This window comes from Schistocerca nitens, chromosome 4 (assembly GCF_023898315.1).
Source record: "Schistocerca nitens isolate TAMUIC-IGC-003100 chromosome 4, iqSchNite1.1, whole genome shotgun sequence".
NCBI classification, from domain to species: domain Eukaryota; kingdom Metazoa; phylum Arthropoda; class Insecta; order Orthoptera; family Acrididae; genus Schistocerca; species Schistocerca nitens.
The window spans coordinates 917,764,808-917,786,343 of record NC_064617.1 but is presented as its reverse complement, the minus strand read 5'-3'; the positions used below and the strand labels follow the sequence as shown (position 1 = coordinate 917,786,343).

Sequence of the window (21,536 nt, the reverse complement as noted above, 5' to 3'; positions counted from 1 at the left end):
TCCATGTGTTAACATAGGTTGTTTCAGGTAAATGGTTATCTTCTTACCAAATAATACATCGTTTATGAGTTTTGTGGATTTGATGCTCGTAATATTGTGTGTTATTTGGTATTGTTTCATGAGTGGCTTGTACTTCTGTAGTCCTTAGTTTCATTAGTCTTCTAACACCAATTGTATACAAGTACAGAGTTTTACAGGTAAATGAGCTGGAAGTATAGCAGAACAGATATGTCCCTGTATTCTGAAATGATTTTTATTCAGTTTTAGTTTTTTAGGGTTGTGTTCTTCCCTTGATGTGTAAATAGTACCAGGTATAAACAGAAAGATAGGTTTTTATTCATATACTATTGTCTACCCATAACATTACTAGTCACAAGATAAGAAATTTCCTATTTCAAATCTAAAGTAAACTGACTGATTAAAATGATACTAGCAACACACCCCATCTTGGCAGGAGTACCACTAAGTATCGTTGGCCGGACAGCTTATCTGGCATAGTGTAATAAATTATACATGCAAACCCACCTCATGAGTTAGTTCATCTATAAGGAGCTTTTCGTAGGTGACTGTCTACAACTGCTAGATAATTTGGAAAAAAAAAGCATCTTTGCGCCATCACACAACATATGATTACACAGCTGATGGCACAAGTATGGCTTTTTCAAACTATCTATAAGGGGCAATCAAATAAATACAAGACAGATGGAAAAAAAAATCACCGTAATTGTTAATACGTTTACTCCACTTTGAAACAAGGTGGTCAATGCTTTCATGGAAAAATGTTTATGGATGCTTACAGTACCATGATTGTACCCAAGTGTGCACTTCTTCATCTAAAGCAAATTGACACCATGGGTGTCTTTCTTCAGGGCTCCAAAAATACGGAAATCTCATGGGGAGAGATTGGGTCTGTACAGAGGATGTGTAAGGGCCTCCCAACAAAATTTCTGCAGTGTAGTTGAAACAGCCTTGGGAACGTCTGTTGTGGGTAGAGTCAGTAATAAAGAAGTAATAAATTAAAACATCATGTCTGATGCTGAAGTTTTACTCCATGAACAGTGAAAAGTAGTAAGAAATAAACTTTTTTCCTTTCATAATTTTGTGTGTGGGTTTGGGGGGGGGGGGGGGGGAGTGTCATGTCAGTAAGAAAAAGTTTTGTAAAGGTTTGAAGTTATGTGTAGAGTTTGTTGTAAATCACTAACAGTTTCTAATTGTAATACTTGTCCTGTGTGGTAAACTTCTAAAACTTCTAATGTAAGATTATGCCTCTTAATTAGTAGATTATGATAGCATTTTAAAATTTTAAATTTGGTCGATAATCATGCGAAATATTGAAAATCAATATTTTGAAGCCCTTAAGTAGGCAACTGCAACTGGTACTGGGTTCCAGGATAGTGCTTACATTACACAAAGATTATCCTATAGAAATATATAAATAATTTATTCAGTTAATAAAATTTGTTTTCCTGAAATAGTAATGAACCCTCATTCATAAAATTTTAGAGTGTTCATGTGTGTCTCATATGACCACAGTTAATGCACTCCCTTATCCCACAACTTTGGAGACTATTTTCTAATTTTTCTCATTCACGAGCCTGTCTCCACAGAGAGCATAACAACTTCAACTTCTGGTGAGGCAACCCAGGAGGGTGGGGGAGAAACTCAAGAGTAAGTTTCTAAAACAATTTACAGTTAACATCCAACTTTAAGCAACCTGATGTACATGTTTCAGCCAAAATTCGTACCCCCCAGTGACTCACTCACCTGTACGGACACTTGAGAAACACAGATCATATCATAACATCACATTTTAAACTAAGTTCTCTGTGACCTCTTTTCTTGCATCATTTTTTATGTTACCTTATGTTTATGGGGGAGCAGGACGTTGGTCTAGTATGCCTAAGTAATGGCCTTACTTCTCTTTTACATCTCGTCAGTTATGTAAATTCAGTAATTTATTAAACATTTTCTTTTATTCCTGTGGTAGTAACAAGTAATTTGTTCTGCATGAGATTGTACCAGAAACAAGCTCACCCCAAGCTCTAATAAAATGTGAAATTATCAATGTAGTTCCATTGACTGTAAATTTTTAAGTGTATGATGATGATGGTGTCCCATACTCCGAGGAGTGTAGGGAACGATACGGGAGACTCGCACTGCCGACTAGGCAAGGTCCTAGCGGAGGTGGTTTGCCACTGCCTTCCTCCGAGCGTAATGGGGGTGAATGATGATGATGAAGACAAAACAACAACACCCAGTCATCTCGAGGCAGGGAAATCCCTGACCCCGCCGGGAATCGAACCTGGGACCCCATGCGCGGGAAGTGAGAATGCTAGTGCAAGACCATGAGCTGCGGACTTCAAGTGCATTGCTTGATGTTATTATGGCTCTAAGGCAGTGTCTAAAGATACTCACTTCCAATGCAAAAATCTCAACTCTCTTCATGTTCTGATATTGGGTAGCAGCTTCTTTTCAACATCCTTTCCCATATGAGTTTGCAACCTGTCTGTAAACCCCAAGAGGCTGACAGAATATCAGTCTGCCATATGTTAAAAAAGAGATGTTGATTGAAAAGATTTGACTTAATGTTTGTCCCGTTCCCCCCCACCCCACCCCACCCCACCCCCACCCCCCTTCCCCCTTCCCCATGCTTTCTCCCCTCTCTCTCTCTCTCTCTCTCTCTCTCTTTCTGTGTGTGTGTGTGTGTGTGTGTGTGTGTGTGTGTGTGTGAGAGAGAGAGAGAGAGAGAGAGAGAGAGAGAGAGAGAGAGAGAGAGAGATAGAGAGAGAGGGGGGGGGGAGGGGGAGGAGAAGGGGCTTAGGTTTGGCAAAGAGTGTTTTATTGGAATTCGGAGCCATAAGGAAAGGCATTTGTATCCTAATCAAAAAAGGTCACATTTTCAAAATTTGTAAAGGGATTGTACTGTTTGGTTGCAGATTCTCCTAAATTGCAGCAGAAGCATGGGAGTAGCAACCTGAAGCGTGGCAAGTCTTTAGGAAATCCTGTGACCAGGAAGCCTTTTGTGCAAAAGAGGCAATTATCAGCAATAAACAAAACAGTAACTAACAGCATAGTTGTGGTGAAGTCAGCAACAAACAATGATTCAACTGACAAAGATCCTGATCTCATTAGGTTACAGGTCAGTAAATTCTCTTCAAGAAAGTATTCATATACTGCACCAGGTCTCAACAGCATTACACATTCTTATACTTTAGAGGAATATATGCTGCAGTAATCACTTGAGATGACCCGAAACTGTGGGACAAACTGGGTCTCATATCTGGCCTTTAGCATTAAATGATCTCTGAGCTTGCCTCACAGCTGGACTAAAAGCTTCTACCTGCTGCTTGGAGGGTAAGCGAGTTCATGCTAAGAGTTGTTAAATGAGGTGAGCTCAGGTATCACAATTAGTAGCAAGCTTCTTGTAAAAGGTAGACCTGGGTTCAATTACTGATCTAGCACATGCCATAAACATTCATTGCATCATATACTCCTCTAAACATGAAATTATCCATAGAAAACAACATAGTATAAAAGAAAGCTCGGCAAAATTCTTGAAAATCACAATCCAGGACAACCTCAAGTGTAACACGCAAATAGATTTCATAGCCCATAAACTACTAAAAACAATTTTGTCATTAACTGTGAAGTGCATGGTAGAGCGTACAGCCCATTGCACCAGTTATTAGGGCTTTTTCCCATTTCATTCACATATTGAGTGCTGGAAGAATTATTCTTAAATGCCTCTGTGCATGCTGTAATTGGTGTAATCTTGTCTTTGGGAACTATATGTAGGGGAGTATATTCTTAGAGTCATCCCTTCCTATTGGTTCTAGAAGCTTTCCAAGTAGGTTTTGATTGGATGGGACAGTTTGCATGTGTCAGTTCAATCCATTTTCAACACCTCTGTGCTACTCTCCCATAGGTCAAACGACCACGTGAGTATGGGTGCTGCCCTTCTTTTCTGGCCAATATCCACCCTGGATTATCTATTGTTTGATACTAGATTGTTAAACTGTCATGAAGCAATTGCTGTAATCAATTACAGCTATAAAGTACCTGGAAATATCTTCCACAGAGGGAATAAATACATAAATGCAGTTATGGGGAGGGCAGAAGCAGAACTGGAAACCATTCGAAGTGTATTAAGTCCCAAAACAGTTGTTTGGTCATTTGGTGACTATTGTTTGAGCCACTTGCTCAATACTATATCAGGTGACTTTGACGTGGACAGCAGAACTTTTGCTGAATAAACTCCTCACGGGTGAAGACTGAATTGCTGAAGATCACCAGGTTCTAACAGCAGACTTTGAAGCTAATTATGCCTTAGATGGTGCCACATCCCTCGACATGCATGTGAAGGTTGCTTAGTACTAGCAAAACTTAAGTCTAGGAAGTTCCTGGGACCACCAGAGAGCATTCACTGGAAAATCATTCCACAGATCACTTAGGGTAAGAAGGATTTAGGCAATATTAAAACTTCTGACGAGTTTGCAGTTAAGAAATTGAATGAAAGAGATCTCATGTACCCATATACATACTGGCCAGTTTGCTTAATCATTGTGCCCACTAAGGTGCAAGACAAGTTTATATGCAACTGCTGACAGATGTACAAGTTACTGACACCTCAGATAGTACCAGTTTTGTTTCAGGCAGGGACTTTCTTTGGATAACATGATAAATCATGTGCTTAAAATACAGTGGGGTTCATAAAAATGTAGACACTTTTTGATAGTCAATGTTAATGGAACAAAATTACATATTATTATAGTTCTTGTGCAGCATAGAGATTATTTTGTGTGCTCAAAGTGACCCACATTAGCAGTCAAACATCAATGCCACTGAACTGTTGACAGTACTGCGGCTGTCGGTGTTGCTGGCATGATAGATACACAGGATGCTTCAATGGTTTTTCGTAGCTCATTCAGTGTAGCTGGCTTCTGTTAGTAAACTTCAGTTTTCAAGGTTTTCCATAGGTAAAAATCAAAAGGTGTAAGGTGTGGAGACTGTGGTGGCTACTTAGCAGCTCCTATTTGACCTACCCATTGTCCAGTTAGATTTTCGTCAAAGTATGCTCTGACGTCTCTGTGGTAGTCAGGCAGAATGCCATCTTGTTGTAGGTAAAATCTTTCATTTACAAACACCTTTTGGATAGCAGGTAAAATTGATGTTTGCTGCATTTGAAGATACACCTTACCAGTTATGATACCTTCAAAGAAGAATGGGCCAATCAAACCGCATGATGACAGGTCACACCACACATAAGCACCTGGTAGATTAAAATGTTTTTATGCGTGAACATGAGGGTTTCAGGAGTCCAGTACTGCAGTTATGGCATTTACAGTACCGTTCAGTTTGAATTGTGCCTCATCAGACAAGATAACCATCCCTGTATACCATTCATCCTCATGAGGCATGCCTTCAAACCACTCACAGTAATCCATCCTTCAATACGGGTCATCCTCGTTTGTAGCATGCAGCAATCTTGAATGTACACTTTCCACTTTGTAGTCTTCAGAATTCGTTGTATGCTTGATCAGCTTACGCTGCTTTCACATGCATGCTGCTTCACAGAGTTTTGAGGTGCTACAGCAAAATGCTACAACACAGCAGTGCTGGTAGCTGCACTTGTTGATATTTTTGGTTGACCAGATCTTTCTGTATGCTCATTCTGAACAATACTGTCAGCTCCAAATTTATAGTGAATGTAATAAATTGTTGTACGTGTTGGTGGCTGAGTTCCATACACATTACATCATTGCCGTTGTACCTCCATCATGTTTTCGTATTTCCAGTACGGCTTCAATATGGCCTTGCGTAGCTCAAACGATGATCTTCCTTCACTCATTGCTGGACTCTCATCTGTTGTAAAATGTTCACAAAGATCTGTTGCGAAAACAATGGACTGTGCTCCCACGCAAAATTGCAATGATACGACATTTTGTTCCAAAGGTATTAACTGTCAAAAATGTCTTCAATTTTCTGGATCCCTCTGTAGTTACCACCTCACATGGTAAACACATGATTGATATTGGGTATCTTTGATAATTGTGATCTGATGATGGTGAAGTTTCTGATAACTGATGTACTCTGATACAAGCTCTATGACTAAAGTTGTGGAGAGGGTGGAGTAGAGGGAGGGAATGTTGGCTGAATTGATTACGGGCAATTGTAAATTGATAAACTTTATTAGCAAGTGATTACAATGGTTGACCTATATGGCTTTATGCTGGGATACCTGAATTGAACTTTTCTCCTTTTTGTATATTTCGGTTGAGGAGCAAACCTACGGAGTTGATGGATATGCAGATGATCTAGTGGTAGCATCAGAGAACTCCATGGCCAAAGTTGAGAATAAAGCAAAGGAGCCTCTTGATAAAGTCCAATGATTTGCTGTCATAAAGCCTTAAATGTGCTGTTGAAAGGAAACCTGTAAGATGCTCGTTTGTAATACAACTATTTCATAACTGATTTAACTAGACCTTCTCACTTTGTATACAGCACAATGTTATGTAAAAGAAGGGATGAGGGTTAGATATTTTATGACTCTATGTCAAAACCCCAAGTGCCTGGTTTTCCTGCAACTGTCGTCTTGCTTCTCCCACTGCCAGCTAAAATCAGAATCCTGTAATGTTTGTCATTTAGCACGTTGGGGAGACACTGACACAAATGAAATCCAAGTTTATCTAACAAGATCCAAACACTTTTAATTGTGGGCTGCACTCTTTACAACTTATATGTTAAATAATCATTTACTGGCACTTCAGCCATGTAGCCAACTGGAATGTCTATTGTAAAAGAATTAATCACTTGGTACAAATGCCTGAAGCACAACCACATGAGGTCCAAGCATTAGTCAGTTCTAGTGGCATAATAAGTTATTCTCAAGAGCATACGCATGTCCAATTGTGACGCGGCTGTTTGATGACTTAGCAGTATGATATCCAGACAAAAAGTATCAATGCTTGTAATATTTGGTCAAACTGATTATGTGTTTCTCTCTCACTTTTAATGTTCTGGATAATTGTTCAGTATACATTACTTATCCCATTACTGACCCACAGGGTTGATTGTCTCCCAATATAACTATTTCGGAATTATCATTCTCAAATAAATCACCAATACTGAACCATCAAACTGATATAAAATACACAGGTTCTGTGGCATGAATTTCAATTACTCTGACAACATACTGTAAATTGTGTTCCGCAGCTGTGGCATTGACACTGTATGGTACATGGAAGCTAAGCCATGGCTCTCTAATTATGCTCTGCGCTCGCCAAAGGGGTGACAGTTGACAGCCGTGTGTGAAATAGGCAACAATCCTACAGTATGCTTACAAACGAAACCAAACCATAAGATGAAGAGATATTACAGTAACTGTATAGACAACCATCAATATTTAGAAGCTCATCTTCATATAAAAGATTAAACTTAAACCTCCTGTCATTCAGGCAGCATCCAAAACAGGTAGAGTAATTCACAAATACAAATTGGCCGTAATAGGTGATACCTGCATACCACTACTGCAAGCGATCAGGGGTGACGACAATGCCAACTTTATTATCATTACAAGCTTCACAGCCAGTATGTTGCCAATTCACCTCTGTTAAGCACAGATAAATCTTGTAGCATGCACAGAGAACAGCTGTCACATGTCTGGACTCATACTGGCTAAAAACAGATGATGTGGAAAGAGTGGAGAGGGTAACTAAAATTAGAATTTAAGATAAGATCCAGCTCAAACACTAGAAACTGGATGGTATGCAGAGGGTTTGGGATATATATTCTCATTAGGAAACTGCTCCACTTTCTGTCTGGACATGGTTCTCATTCACAGCATTTACATTGAATTCAGTGATGACAAAGGGGTCAGTCTAATTATGAAGAGTTTGCAAGCTCAGAACATATAACAGTTAAATATCTGAAGTAACAAGAGTATAGACCTTAACAACATCCAGACCATTGTATAGATTAGCTTGCAACACAGTTATGTGGCAGCATGTTCATAGCTCTAAAGGCATCTGTAATTAAAATATTTCCTTGTGCAGTGTGGTGGACTAAGGTCAGTCACAAGTCTGGGGTATTGTGTCTGACCATGGAAGTGTCAGTGCCTCTGAAATAAAATGTAAAAGTAACCCATTCAGTGACATATGGTGATGTAATGTAGCATATGTGCATGCATAGATATGTCATCTTTTGCTACAAGTGCCATCCTTCTCTTCCAGCCCTTTCCCAGTGTACCCATATAACTACTGCTGCTATTAAAATCTGTTGCTGTTATGATTCAGTCATTCAAAGCACTGTTGTTTATGACTGTGTAGCTTTTGTTAGTCATCAACAGCACCATCATCATTGTGACCATGGGTACTGATATACAACCACCATGGGACCACATTGATGCTTATGGTAGTGGACTCACATTTGGGAGGTCTTGGTTCATATCCATCTCCAGTCATCCTGATTTAGGTGTTCCCTGAGGTCCCTAAATCACTTAAGGCAAATGCTTCTTCCTTAGGCTGAGCTTATGCTTCATCTTTAATGACCTTATTGTCAATGACATGTTAAACACTAATCTGTCTACCTTCCTTCCTTCTTCGGCACTTAAATGTTGATACAAAAACAGATTAGCAGTTAATAATAAATATTTATTAATTATTAATGTAAATTTAATGATAGATGTAATTCTCAGTTTATAACCCATATGAGAAATAATAAGGATTAGACAGATGATGTAGGTGTTTGTAAAAAACAATAGTAGGCTCCATTTTGCTAGTCAGTAACTGTGTGTTCTTTGAGGTCTCTAGTTACACCAGCAGATTACTTGTTTGATTTTTATTACTTAATTTTTTCATTGGGTTTTATTTCATTTTGCACTATTTTTAATCATTTATCAATACATTACCTTATCAGTAACAATAACTTCTTGCTGTTGTCCTTCTAAGTATATTTATTACTAAAACCCTGTTATTAAGTCCACGCACTATCAAAATCTGACACACTATAGGAAACTAGATGGTGAGTTGGAACAATATGAAGTCATGAAATATGACTTAAGTTACTGCTTTTAGTTTTATTAACCTAATATTTTTATAATTTCTGCTCAGCAGCTTCAAACAAATGTTGTATATTGTTGCAAAGTAAGGAAGATGACAAAACCCAGTCTTACATCATAGAGCAGAACATTGCTGTATATAGCTGCACTTATCATTTCAGTTTGTAAAACCTTGACAGGGTGGAACAGATTGCTTGATAACTACTACTACTAATTTATGACATCTCACTTTGGCTATTATGAATTTGTGTGTTTAAAATTCCAGATGGTACCAATGTTCTTACCTATTATGCGAGGTACTCTCAACTTACCAGCAGCTAGAGATCCAGAGGTACTTGAGCGACTGGATCCCTCTGGCCCATTAGCATTATGTCAGCGTTATCAGCATCATCTGACACTATGTAGTGAACTTGTCTCTTCAGAACAGGCTGCAATAAATCTACGTATGCGAGAGGTAAGACAGTTAATTTTATCAGCTCTTGAAGAGGTATTCGTTTGAACATGTATGTCTATTGTAAAACTTGTCTGAGTGAGACAAAACTGTGGCAGAATACTAGATTATCTGGTAGGAAACAAGCCTGGTTCCCAACCCAAACTGAGTTAGATTTTTCACATTCCTAAATCATGTCTGAGTGAGACAGTACTGTGGCAAAATGCTAGCATTATCTGATAGAAATCAGGCCTGGTTCCCAGTCCAAATAGAGTTAGATTTGTCACATTCCTACATCATTCCCAGCAATGTTCCATTTGTGACACATTGCTGTTATGCTTATAGCCATCAATGCTTATGGTCTAGATAGAAAAGCTTATGGTCATCTTAACACCAGCTAACCTTCCCAAATTCTTAATTTTCCCCTCTGGAGGGTGTGTAGATCCAGAAAAGTTGCCAAATAATGATGTTGTTGCCAATTGCCAGACCACTTCTGGATCTGTTTGTTTGGGCAGGAGAGCGCATTGAGTGGATATTAGACCAGTTGCTCCACTGACTTCTTTACTTGGTGTAATTGTTTAAAACCTTTGACTTATCAAATTTTCTTGATCATATAATTATGAGGATCATGCCATAAGTTTTTAGCAGTATCAAATGGGAAACTCTTGGAATAAAAAGAATGGTCATTGGAAGTCCAGATATTGCACTTGACAATGACTTGGGATGTTGTGCTGACAATAATAGGAAGCTTGAGAAGTGTCGATTTAAAAAAAAAACCTACTTTCTGTGATAGATAAATCTAAAACAACAAAATTTTCATGCCATGATTTTGTACATTTATAAAATGGTTTGACTTTAAAGAATGAAACATTCCCTGCAAAGGCACACTCAGAGAGGAACAGGCAAAAACAGTCCCCCAACCCCCCATAGAAAAAAATCTTTGCAAACCAAACTCATATCTGCTCTTTCAAACAGTTAGTCATATCATTTTTGTAGAAACTCAGAACGTATTATGGATGTTGAATAGTAGCCAGTGTACTCAGAGCCATTTTTAGTAAAATCTGCATCATTCACTGCAAAACTAACAAGAGATCACAGTGGGAATGAATTGCCAATCAAAGCAATGGATGGGAGATTGTGACCATGCCAAAACACTGAAGTTGATTTCAATTGTCAGAAATGTTTTGGCCATTTTTTCTGGGATGTAAAGTAGATTATTTTTATCTAATACTTCGCAAATACTTTGCAAGTGTTCTACACCAAAATGATGGAAAAAGTTATAGAAGAGGTTTGGAGAGCAAAAGGAGGAAAATCATCTTTTATCAGGAAAATACACATGAGCACAAAGAATCTTTGGAAATGAGAATATTGAGGGATCTAAAGTATAAATGTTCCAACTAACATATTCCAGCATCTAAGAAATTTGTGTCTGAAAATAATATTGAATCCATTGAAAAAGGTAATGGAAGATGTATTTCAAGGACCTTCTAAAATTACATCAAGTTGGAATCCAAATATTGGATAAAATGTATTGATCCAAGTATGTTGAAGTAAATGTATTTGATGATGATGAGGAGCGAGCAGGAAAGGAAGAAGCAAAATCCTAATGTTAGATTATTTGGAGGAAATGGGGAAATGTTGAGTGCTGGAAGAAGTACTTGACATGCGGAAATGGTAGCCCTAGGACACGCCACAACAACTGCAACAGATTACAAGAAGACATAGAAGCCATAGAAATTGAGGCAGTGTAAAATTGACACACAAGAAATGAGATTATGTTTAACAAACAAAAATTGTACAACTCAAATAAACTTAAGTAGATGTAAAATGTGACTCTTCTGTGAAAGACATGATTTTGTGACTGGACAGCTAATTGATGTTATCCATTAAACAAGGACACAGTAAATACTTATCTATGATAAAGAAAATAAATGTAAGTATGAATCAATGGAAAGTCTAGTATAAAATGTAAATAAGTATATGATTACTACTCAAGGAATAGATTTGAGTAACAGACAATGACTAACTGAAATTCCAGATTAAATCCTTTTTCAGAGAACTAACACACACACACACACACTATGAGGGAGCAGCACCCTTATCCAGGGTGGGCAATGGAGACAATGAAAAGGGGGAGGCGGGATGGGAAGAGAGATTACAAGAGATTGTGGTGGTGTGGAATTTGTCGATATAGGCAGAGGTGTCCCTGCCGTTTATACTAAGAGGCAGGGAACAGATTAGGAGTTCTGCCAAAAGAAATCCTTTTGGAATTGTAAAGGAGGGAAGAAGATGAATCCAGAGTAAGAGAGAGGAATGAGGAAAGGAATATGCCTGTGAACTTGGGTGGAGGAGAAAAGTGACATGAAGATTGAAGCTGAAATGCTGAGAATCATGCTCCACAACTCAGTAATCTACTTTGGCTGTGACCAATTGACCAAATGAATAGATGGTTTGTTGTTGCATCCACATGGAATGCTGTTCAGTTGTTGCAGCAAAATTGGTATACGATACACACAATACCCCCTTGCATTCTGCTGACTATCCACCACACAATACCACTTGGGACTGGAAAAACTGAACCACATTATCCGCTATGGCTTTGACTATAATAAATGAGTAATATTATACCCACAGTCATTCAATCCTCCCATACTGTGGTTGTCCCCTGAGCCAATATAAAACCCTAGTCCATCCGTATACTACTATTCCTCTAACACCCATACCTCATGACTCATATCCAACACAGGTGCATATCCATAAATTGAGGCATAACATTCTATGGCAGCTGGCTATTTGCTTCCCTAGGGCTTACTAGAGGACGACATCTGAGTGGCTAAGTCAAGTGAGTGGCACTCACTTCCCATTTCACTATCCACATGATCGGTCTCACTTGGTTTCAATTGCACCAGCATCATTGAGTGTGACCGAACATGTGTGTGACCCCAAGTGGCTAGGGGAACATGGTGGTTAGTTTTGTCACAATGCAGCAAAAATACTATGGTGGAGCACAGAATCTGCAACTCCACATCTTCAATGCCCATGCGGATCCGTGTGGCCATGCAAGCCACTAATATAGCTTTGAAATTAGGCAAGGTAGTGTTGGTCAAGCTGGCTGAAGTTTGTTCACCCTCTCTCTCGCACATCACAGCAGCATGAACACCATGCAGATTGAGTGTGAACAGCAAGCAGATTGGATATAGGCTTGCAGTGCTCTAGGGCTTACTTGTGAATGTACCCATATTGCCTGCCAACTTTTCTGCAACCACTGCACTACATGGATGTGATCATTAACCAATTATTCACATGGCAGTTGTGCATGCTGTTCAGCATTATGTGGTTTACTTCAACAACTTCACAGCTCACAGTATTTTGAGCCCTCTCTCACCATGCAACCCTAATGCCAGTATCACCTTTTTATTGAATTAAACTGGTAGTAATACTCCCTTCAAAATGTTGTTTGTTCCTACAGTACCTGTGGTGTCAGGCTCCAGTAATGCCTGTTCCCTACACTTCACCTATTCCCACTCCATTGTACCCTTTTGCTCCACTCTCAAACTCCCCCCAGGTATTTTTGAATTCTGTCCTACCTCACATGACTGATATCTTCACTTCCTCATTAATCTTCTATCTTCCCGCCTTCTTCTTTTTCAACATTTCTCTTAGTAGCCTCCTACCCTGCACCTGTGTAGGTGGCACGCCACCACCCTTCCACCTGTAGTGCATAATACACCTGCACAACCTTTGTTAAGCCATTCTTCTGCTATTTCTCCCTTTCTCTAACCATTCCAAACTTCTTCCATGTTTCCACCACCCACTTCATCCAAGATTTCTGCCCACCTCAGTTCAACTGGTACCATGAGAGAATGGTGTCTGTTTTTCTACGTGCTGATCTACTGCTGAGCACCTCTTCTATTCAATAAGTTATGATGTATCCTCATATAAAAATTTATGTTAACAGACATATTTGAAATGTCATTTAGTAACAATTATGATCATCAAAAGAAGCTACTAAGAAGAAAACTGTTGTTGCTAGACATTATATTTACCACTGAAGGTTTTTTCATTAGCAGATTTACATTTTTTATACACATCAATCCCAACAACTCCAACCCTCATTGTGCTTTCATATGTGTAATCATCAACAGCAGCACAAGCACAACACTGCACCTCATAAGGGTTCATTAGATCCATTTATACAATATAGTCACACTTTTGACACATTATTCTCAGGCTATAGGCAGAAGATGACAACTCTGTATGTATTGCTCAAACCATTCAAGTTGAGCAAGACTGTTTTACTTTCAAAACCACAAATTATGATCAACATACCTTGCTGTTTCATAAGAATCATGCTGACCATGATGCTGATTACACATATTCAGGAGAGCAAACAAACACAGTTGAAAGTAAACTGCTTAAAACATTTAGCAATACCTGCATATCAGGAAAGATGTGGGCTAGATTCAAGGAATGAAATAGTAAAGCTTATGAAACTAAAATCTGACTTCACTGTGAAATAAAAAAAAACAATAACCAAAACAAAGATAGTCTGTTTAAAGTGCACATACATGAAATCAGTTTCTGCTGCTGGGAAACGCTGTATTGTGTTGCTCCGCCTAATGCATTGTAGCATGAAGGTTCTCATGAGTTGGGAAAGATGTGCTTGTCTTGAAAGAAGAATCTCACACCGAAGTGTTTACTGTAGATGTGGACAACAGATTAAAGAATCATCTCACCGTGCCACACAGCCCTCACATTATTCTCGGCAGCATGAAGGACATCTGACACCCATCCACAGTACAGGCCCAAATTATGACTGATCCACCTCCTTGCTGAACCCCTGGGATTGCACCCCTGAGACGTACATTGGTACGAGGTTGTCTCCCCCCTCTTCGGTGATGATCATCAGTTGTCAGTCTAATCCTGCTGTCAGTCAAATCCTGCACTTGTTAGTGAAGAGGACCCAATGCCATTGATGGACATTTTATCCGAAGTGTTTCCTTACCTACTTTCTTCATGTGCCGTGATTCTAGGTGTTTTGTACTGTTGTTCATAATGGACACCATGAGAGCAAAGTCTAAACTTGAAATGACATTTTAAGGCATGTTGGCAGACTGAACTATGAGCACGTTGTTCTATTCATGATTGAGTACACAGTACACTCTAGTGAACTAAACTGAAAATGCAGGTTTACTTCTACCTTCATTGCGCTGGTAGCTTTATGTGGTGATCGCTTGTGGCCAAAAGAGTATTGAGAATGAGATTTGTATGATAATAATAATAATTCCTAAAAAAGCCATAAATAATGCAAGTCATGAGAATACTGCAAAACTTTAAAGGTTTTTTCTGTGGCTGTGAAAAAGTGCAATGAGAATATGAAACTAGCTGAAATATGGTGGTGTAGTACAGGGAAAGTGCTTTCCAGGTGATGGATGTACAGTTGATGCAGTCTGATGATGGTCAGAAAATTGAGATAAAAGAACCAGATGGACAGGTTTGTGAAACTGCTTTACTCTAATCTGTTTTGAGCCTGTTCAACCATTACTTGTGCAAACCATTGAGTACTAGTGTGTGTTACTACAGCAGAGATGAGAATCAATGTTAAGACAGTCATCCACATGTATCTGCACTTCTTTGAAGTGTGTGCATTATGATTGTCCCACCATCTCATATTTGACCATAAGTGGACATACAAGCATGTCTTTTGAATCAATTTCCAGTCATAGGGTTTTCTTCACAGGAGCTAATTCTCATATGAAATTCAAATGTGAATCTGTTTCTTTTTTCTAGAACGGTAAACAATACAGCACAAATTCTTATGCCCACTGAGAAAATCAAATTACAGCCATTTGCTTGACAACTATCTTCTAAAACATAAAACGTGTTGAAATTCTTTCTCCTGAGAAGTACAAATATGCACAGTTAATATTCCATATTGTTTAATTATGATAGACAAATAAACATGAACTGTTGTTTCTAAACATGACTGCTCTCCACAACAATGGCAATTCTTACATGTCGCACGACTACCACACATGCACGCGCGCTGGCGTGCGCGCCCACGCACACACACACATACACACACACACACACACACACACACACACACACACACACACACACACACACACACACACTCTTTTTTTAGATCACACTACCTATAAATATCACTTGCATGACCTTAAAAATCACTTGGGAGGGAAGAAATTTTGAATGTGGAGCACTATAAAGCAGTGTCCTGCAGTAGTCATGACACCAGCTCAGTATTTTCTGTGTCAGTGAAATCATGGCACCTATACGTTGTTGGAAGAGAGGGGGGAACACTTTGAAAGACTGACAAATTTTGGTGAGTGTAGGTTACTTGTTTCCAACTTGTAGACAAAAGCTGCAACAAACCTTGAAAATACCTTGTAATTTAGTCTTATATGAGAGGATAATTTCAGTATATTTGTTCTGAAGCCCCAGTAGGGTTAATTATGAGGTCATGTAACCAGTTACCTTGAGGATGGAGAGGTGAAATATAGACAGGCAGTCAAAACAGAATGGAGATTTTCGCTTTATTATCATAATTTCATTCTTCTCTAGTGCTGATAAACATAGGGTATGTAAAATAAGGCTTTACATCAATCAGAAGGGTGGCAGAATATGATTTTGGGGGCTATGGGGAAGCTATTATGAGTTCAGACTCTTGAGAATGGTAATCAGAAGCATTATTGGGGAAATAGTTGTGAGTCTCCTTATTAGTATTTGGTGATAGGACTGCTTCAGTAATGCAGTGGGCAGGGAAATGGAAAAAGAGAGGTGAGATTAAGTTATTGTGTGTGTGTGTGTGGGGGGGGGGGGGTGTATCTATACACGTGTGCTTACAAAAGTTGTTTAAGGACATCTGCTACTCACACATATGATTATGTGTGTCTGTATTTATTCTTGTTACACTTGTGTTGTGTTGTAGGAATCATTTAATCAAGATCCCAGTTTCATAGATAGTTGGTAAAAGTAGTTAATTAAATTTCAAAGTTTTTATTGCTGATACATCCAGAATATAACCAACTTATCATAGTTCCTACTACAGTCATTTATTGATCCTGGATCTGAGAAAATGGCTGTTGGAATTGCCCGCTATATAACGTCGGTCTCAGCAATTGCATCAAGTAATACTTTAAACTGTTAATGTCTATGAACATAACCATATGAGGAAAGCAAGGTTAGGACATCTACTTGAATAAATCACTTGCTTGCATCTGATTCAGATTATGTGGTAGATTACTTCTTTTCAAATATATATCATTCCATAGTGCATTATCAAAACAGTGTTCATGGTGAACCTGATGAGAACAACAGTTGAGATCCACAATGTTAATGTTACTTCACTCTTGGTTGCAAGCGGTCAGCTCTATATCGCTCTTTATTTGGAACAGTGCTTTTCTTCACTAAGTTGTAAGACTATTTTATAGTGTTGCACCCTTGTTAACTTCAGTCTTCTTTTGCATCAGACTAGTGCTAAATATACAGTTAGTTAGTTATCATGTACGGGCCCAATAGGACAATGCAAGGTACACTCAGTCAAGTTGTTTTTGATGATTAGTCTTCCTTTGCATCCAAATTCGTTTCATCCTTTCAGTATGAATTCTCTTTCTTTCATCAGTCCGTGGTGTTCCAGTCCATTTTCTAATTCCCCCCTGACCAACTTTCCAATCAAATATCCTTTGTTTGAATGTTTTTTTATCTGTAACATCTGCCAGAGTTATACCAGCTACTTTAAGATCCCCCTTAATCTCAGTGATCCATTTAATTGGCTCAGCTTTGGCCGTACTTCGTTTTTGTAGAATTCTCCAATTTGGTTTGTCAACCTAGTGGATACCATTCTTTTAATGTACTCTTAAAATTTAAGTCTTCGTTTTCTCATATCATCATGTATTTCTGTGTATTCTTGTATTTCCTTATTACTTCTCAGCCTATACGTTTCTCTTTCATTAATTTTGGGGCCTAATATTTTCCTAATAATCTTTCTTTCTTTTGATTTCCATCAGTATCCTCATTTTATTTAAAATTACACTTTCTGCTCCATAAAGACATCCAGGATTGATTACAGTGGTGTAATGGCTAAGTTTACTAAGTGATTTTTTATTATAAATATTTCCTGTTAATCTGAATGCAGTTGCCGTTTTTTGACAGCAGACTTTGTTTGCAGCTTTTTCTAGACCATTTTCTTGTATGATTTTCCCCCCAAGTATTTAAATTCAGAAACCCTTTTTATTTTTCCATATTTCATGTTCATAAACTTTGGTGCTTGTTTGTTGCCTGTCATATATTCTGTTTTTTCGAATGATATTTTTAGTCCTACTTTTTCCACAACTTCTTTAAGAATTTCAGTTTGTTTTTGAGCTGTGGTAATATCCCTAGTTGAAATTGCCAGATCATCTGCAAAGGCGAGGCAATCTACTCTAATATTACTTCTACCTAACTTGATTGATTGGTCTATATTTTGACTCGACCTTTGCTCTTGCCAATCTGTAAAGTCCTTTTCCAAAACAATTAAAAGGTAATGGGGAGAGTCCATCTCCCTGTCTAACACCAGTCTTTAAGTCCAGTGGTTTAGAAAATTTCCCCATGAATTTAACTTTAGAGCTAGTGTCAGTTAACTTTTCCTTTATCAGCTTTAGACTTTTATTATCTAGTCCTTGTTCCTTTAAAAATTGGAAAAGAGATTCACAATCAACTGAGTCGTAGGCCTTTTTAAAATCAACAAATGTACGTACAATATTGTTTCTAGTAATAATTTGGCACATAAGAATAGTTTTAAATTAAAAATTTGTTCCGGAAAGGATCTGTTTGGTCTAAAGCCTGCTTGGTATTTACCGGTTTTAGATTATAACTGTTTTTGGACCTGATCAAGTAAACATTGAAAATTACTGTGTTCATGAGTGTTTAATTGTCCTCTACCCAATGCAACATTTCCATACAGAATTCCCTACAAGCAACCTTATCTCTATCACTGATGTGCTGTGCCTTTGTGAATCTGTATGGTTTCAAATGCAAATGTCTACACAGTACTTACCAAACAGTCACTTATAGAATGCCAGTCTCGGCATACACAAGTCACATTGATCTTTGTGGACTGCAAGCAAAGCTGTCCTTAACCTGTTGGACATATTAACACAAGGGCGACCGATTCCTAATGTTGCAGTGTATAACCTGCCTCAGCAAAGTTCTTGTGCCTAGAGCAAATTGTTGGCCTGCTTGGAGCTTCTTTACCGAATTCAGTGTGGAATTCACGCTGAACACTTGTTGCAGCATTCATTTTCTGAAACTAAAAAACAGCGAGCACACTCCGCATCAGTGAAAGTAGCCATTTTAACTGTGCACTGTGGTGGTGCTCCTGGTGTGGAATGAGGTACTTATGCACTATGTGAATCAAACTTGAATTTCTTTGCTAAAAAATGACACACCTACTGATTCTGTAAGTTATCTCAATAAATTTCCATATCATTCCAAAGTTTTAAAGTTCTTTTTGATGCACCCTGTATATACCAAATAAATTAATAAGAAAACCTGCTGTACCCCCATGGCACACAAACAGGTCAGAACACTGTTGGAGAAGTAATGGAAAAAGCAAACCAAATGTAAAAGAATGCAAAATCCCCAAGACTGGCAGAGTTTTACAGGAGCTTGAAATTTAACGTGAATTTCAATTGAGGTGCTTTTAACACATTCCATAGCACAACTGTCTTGAAATCATTTTTATCCCTGATTTCATAATTGGAAATTTAGTGGTTTACAGATGTTACAAATTCAAGGTGATTTAGAAATTATCAGTCTTCCAATAGTGACAACAAAATAAAAACTTAGTCCCAATTTAAAAGATCAGTTAACCTCCAGGCTGATTCCTTTTTATCTTGTCAATCCAGATTGATGCAGAGGTTACTAGGCTACTGACCCTCATGACAGAGAGGCAGAAACGATGTGCTAAGTATGCAGAGAAACTGAGTAAGGTGCATGAACTGTCACACCAGTTGAACCGTTGTCACACACTTCTCAATCAAACACTGGAAAGCATGGAGACATTAAACAACTGGCTCCCTGTTGAAGATCGTCTTGAGCCTTTTGTATGGACAACTGGATAGCAGTAAGTGGGTGATTTTTGTGGTCATTAAAGTTTGTGTGTGTGTTTGTGTGTGTGTGTGTGTGTGTGTGTGTGTGTGAGAGAGAGAGAGAGAGAGAGAGAGAGAGAGAGAGAGAGAGAGAGAATATATTTGCAATAATTGATAAGATGTCTGTGTCCATTAAACATTGTTTTCTCTATGTTTGAATGTGTACAGTTGATTTAATGTATGATAATTTTGTTTCAGTGGCAGTATGCGTGAAGACACCCCTTGATCAGTTCAGAAATAAATTTCACTGGCATTGCAGCACTTTCTCTTGAACTAGAATGAATTGTTTTCATGTTATCAAACTTTTATCTCATTATTGTAAATAACTGTATAATAGCACATTGACTCAATGTGCTTTTGAATCATTAAATACTTGTTATAACAAAGCCTTCCATTATAGTTGGAACGCTATCAGTAATTCCAAGTCATGTTTGTACATACAATTCTTATTTGTCTTACTGTATTACTGTACCATTTCTTTAATGGTACAGTAATACAAAAGGAATGTTTCATGTCCACAGATATGTGTAAATTCATACAGAGGGATAACAATCAGGGCCAAGGCTTTCTTTATAGTGTTTCCGAGAAGAACAGTTTCACAAAATGCCTGCTATGCAACTAGTTATAAAGGTTCAAGATACTCATTTGCCCTTATGAGGCGTTTTTAATACCCAAGTCAAACAATTCATTATGTAAGAGCAGCAATTGTGATCTTGAATTAGGATTAAACAACACATAGATTTTATACTGTAAAAAGATAAAAAAAATGTAAACATCTGTTTAGGCTTTTAGCACTCAGGATTTATGGAATCAGAGTAAACTCAGCTTCCCAATTTTGGCAAAACTTTTTTCTCCATTATGTAAAACAGTTTTTCCAGAAAGTAATAAGCATTTCAATATTATAAATTATTCTCTTATATTCAATGATCAGATCTATATTTTTGGAATTTTGCAACAATGGAGATGTCCCTGAATACTTTCCCCCTTAGACAAAAGAGGCATTCTGCAGATATGTTGCAAGAGATGTTACAAGTATATACTGTCCAAGTGAAGAGTACCCTTTGTTTAACCAATTTGCGTTTCCCATAAACTAGGCCTTTGGTTTATCCACTTATCATTATCAGTCAAAATGTACAATTACTATGAATGTAGGAAGGAAAATTATGGTAGAATGTAAATAATTTACAAGTTAAGGAGACCACTCACTGAGTAACGGAGGCATTGAGTCATGTGTGACACACACACACACACACACACACACACACACACACACACACACACACTGGTGACCTTACATTGTGCTGGCTGGACACACAGTGCTGGGATTGCAGTTGGCCGGTGGACGAGGGTGAGATAGTGTGGTGGGGTGGGTAGAGGGGGGAGAGGGGCTGGAGGCAGGAAGAGCAGTTGGAGATGCAAAGTGGAATGTTCTCTGCTGTATTAGATGGGTGCTCGGAGGGGATTTTGCATATTAATTTCAATGCTTGTATGTACTGATCTGAAATTACTGACTTGCTTATCTGCCGTTTATCTCCCCTCTTGATATCTTCTGCCTTGTTTCTATAGACATCATCTCCTGTGCAGTTTAGCCTGTGCTGGAAGTAAAATCATGCTTATAAATGAGGGTTGGAACTTAAATAGTGGCAACTATTTATTTATAACCAATACAAAAGAGTTACATGTTTGCACCTGTTACTGTCCTTCAAAGTAGTCGCCGACATTGTGTAGGACCCGTTGCCCGTGATGTGGGAGGCATAGTATATCGTTAGCAGAACCTGTTCTGTTGATTGTGTGAATGGAGTGGTCTGCTGCCTGTCTAATCTCTGGAATAGTTCTGAAGCGAATGCCATGACGTGGTTCCTTCATCTTCGGAATCAAATCAGAGTCACAAGGACTTAAG

The 21,536-nt window shown here is 38.3% G+C and overlaps 1 protein-coding gene across 1 annotated transcript in view; it reads left to right on the top strand.

The window, feature by feature from the left end:
• LOC126253523 (BLOC-1-related complex subunit 5) overlaps positions 1-20,024 on the top strand; it is a 73,278-nt gene extending 53,254 nt beyond the window's left edge. Inside the window, exons 3-6 of the mRNA XM_049954900.1 lie at positions 2,937-3,139; positions 9,321-9,509; positions 19,394-19,611; positions 19,835-20,024. Coding sequence (XP_049810857.1) covers positions 2,937-3,139; positions 9,321-9,509; positions 19,394-19,609 — 608 coding nt within the window. The 3' untranslated portion in view covers positions 19,610-19,611; positions 19,835-20,024. The remainder of the gene's footprint in view (positions 1-2,936; positions 3,140-9,320; positions 9,510-19,393; positions 19,612-19,834) is intronic.
• The last annotated feature ends 1,512 nt before the right edge of the window (positions 20,025-21,536 follow it).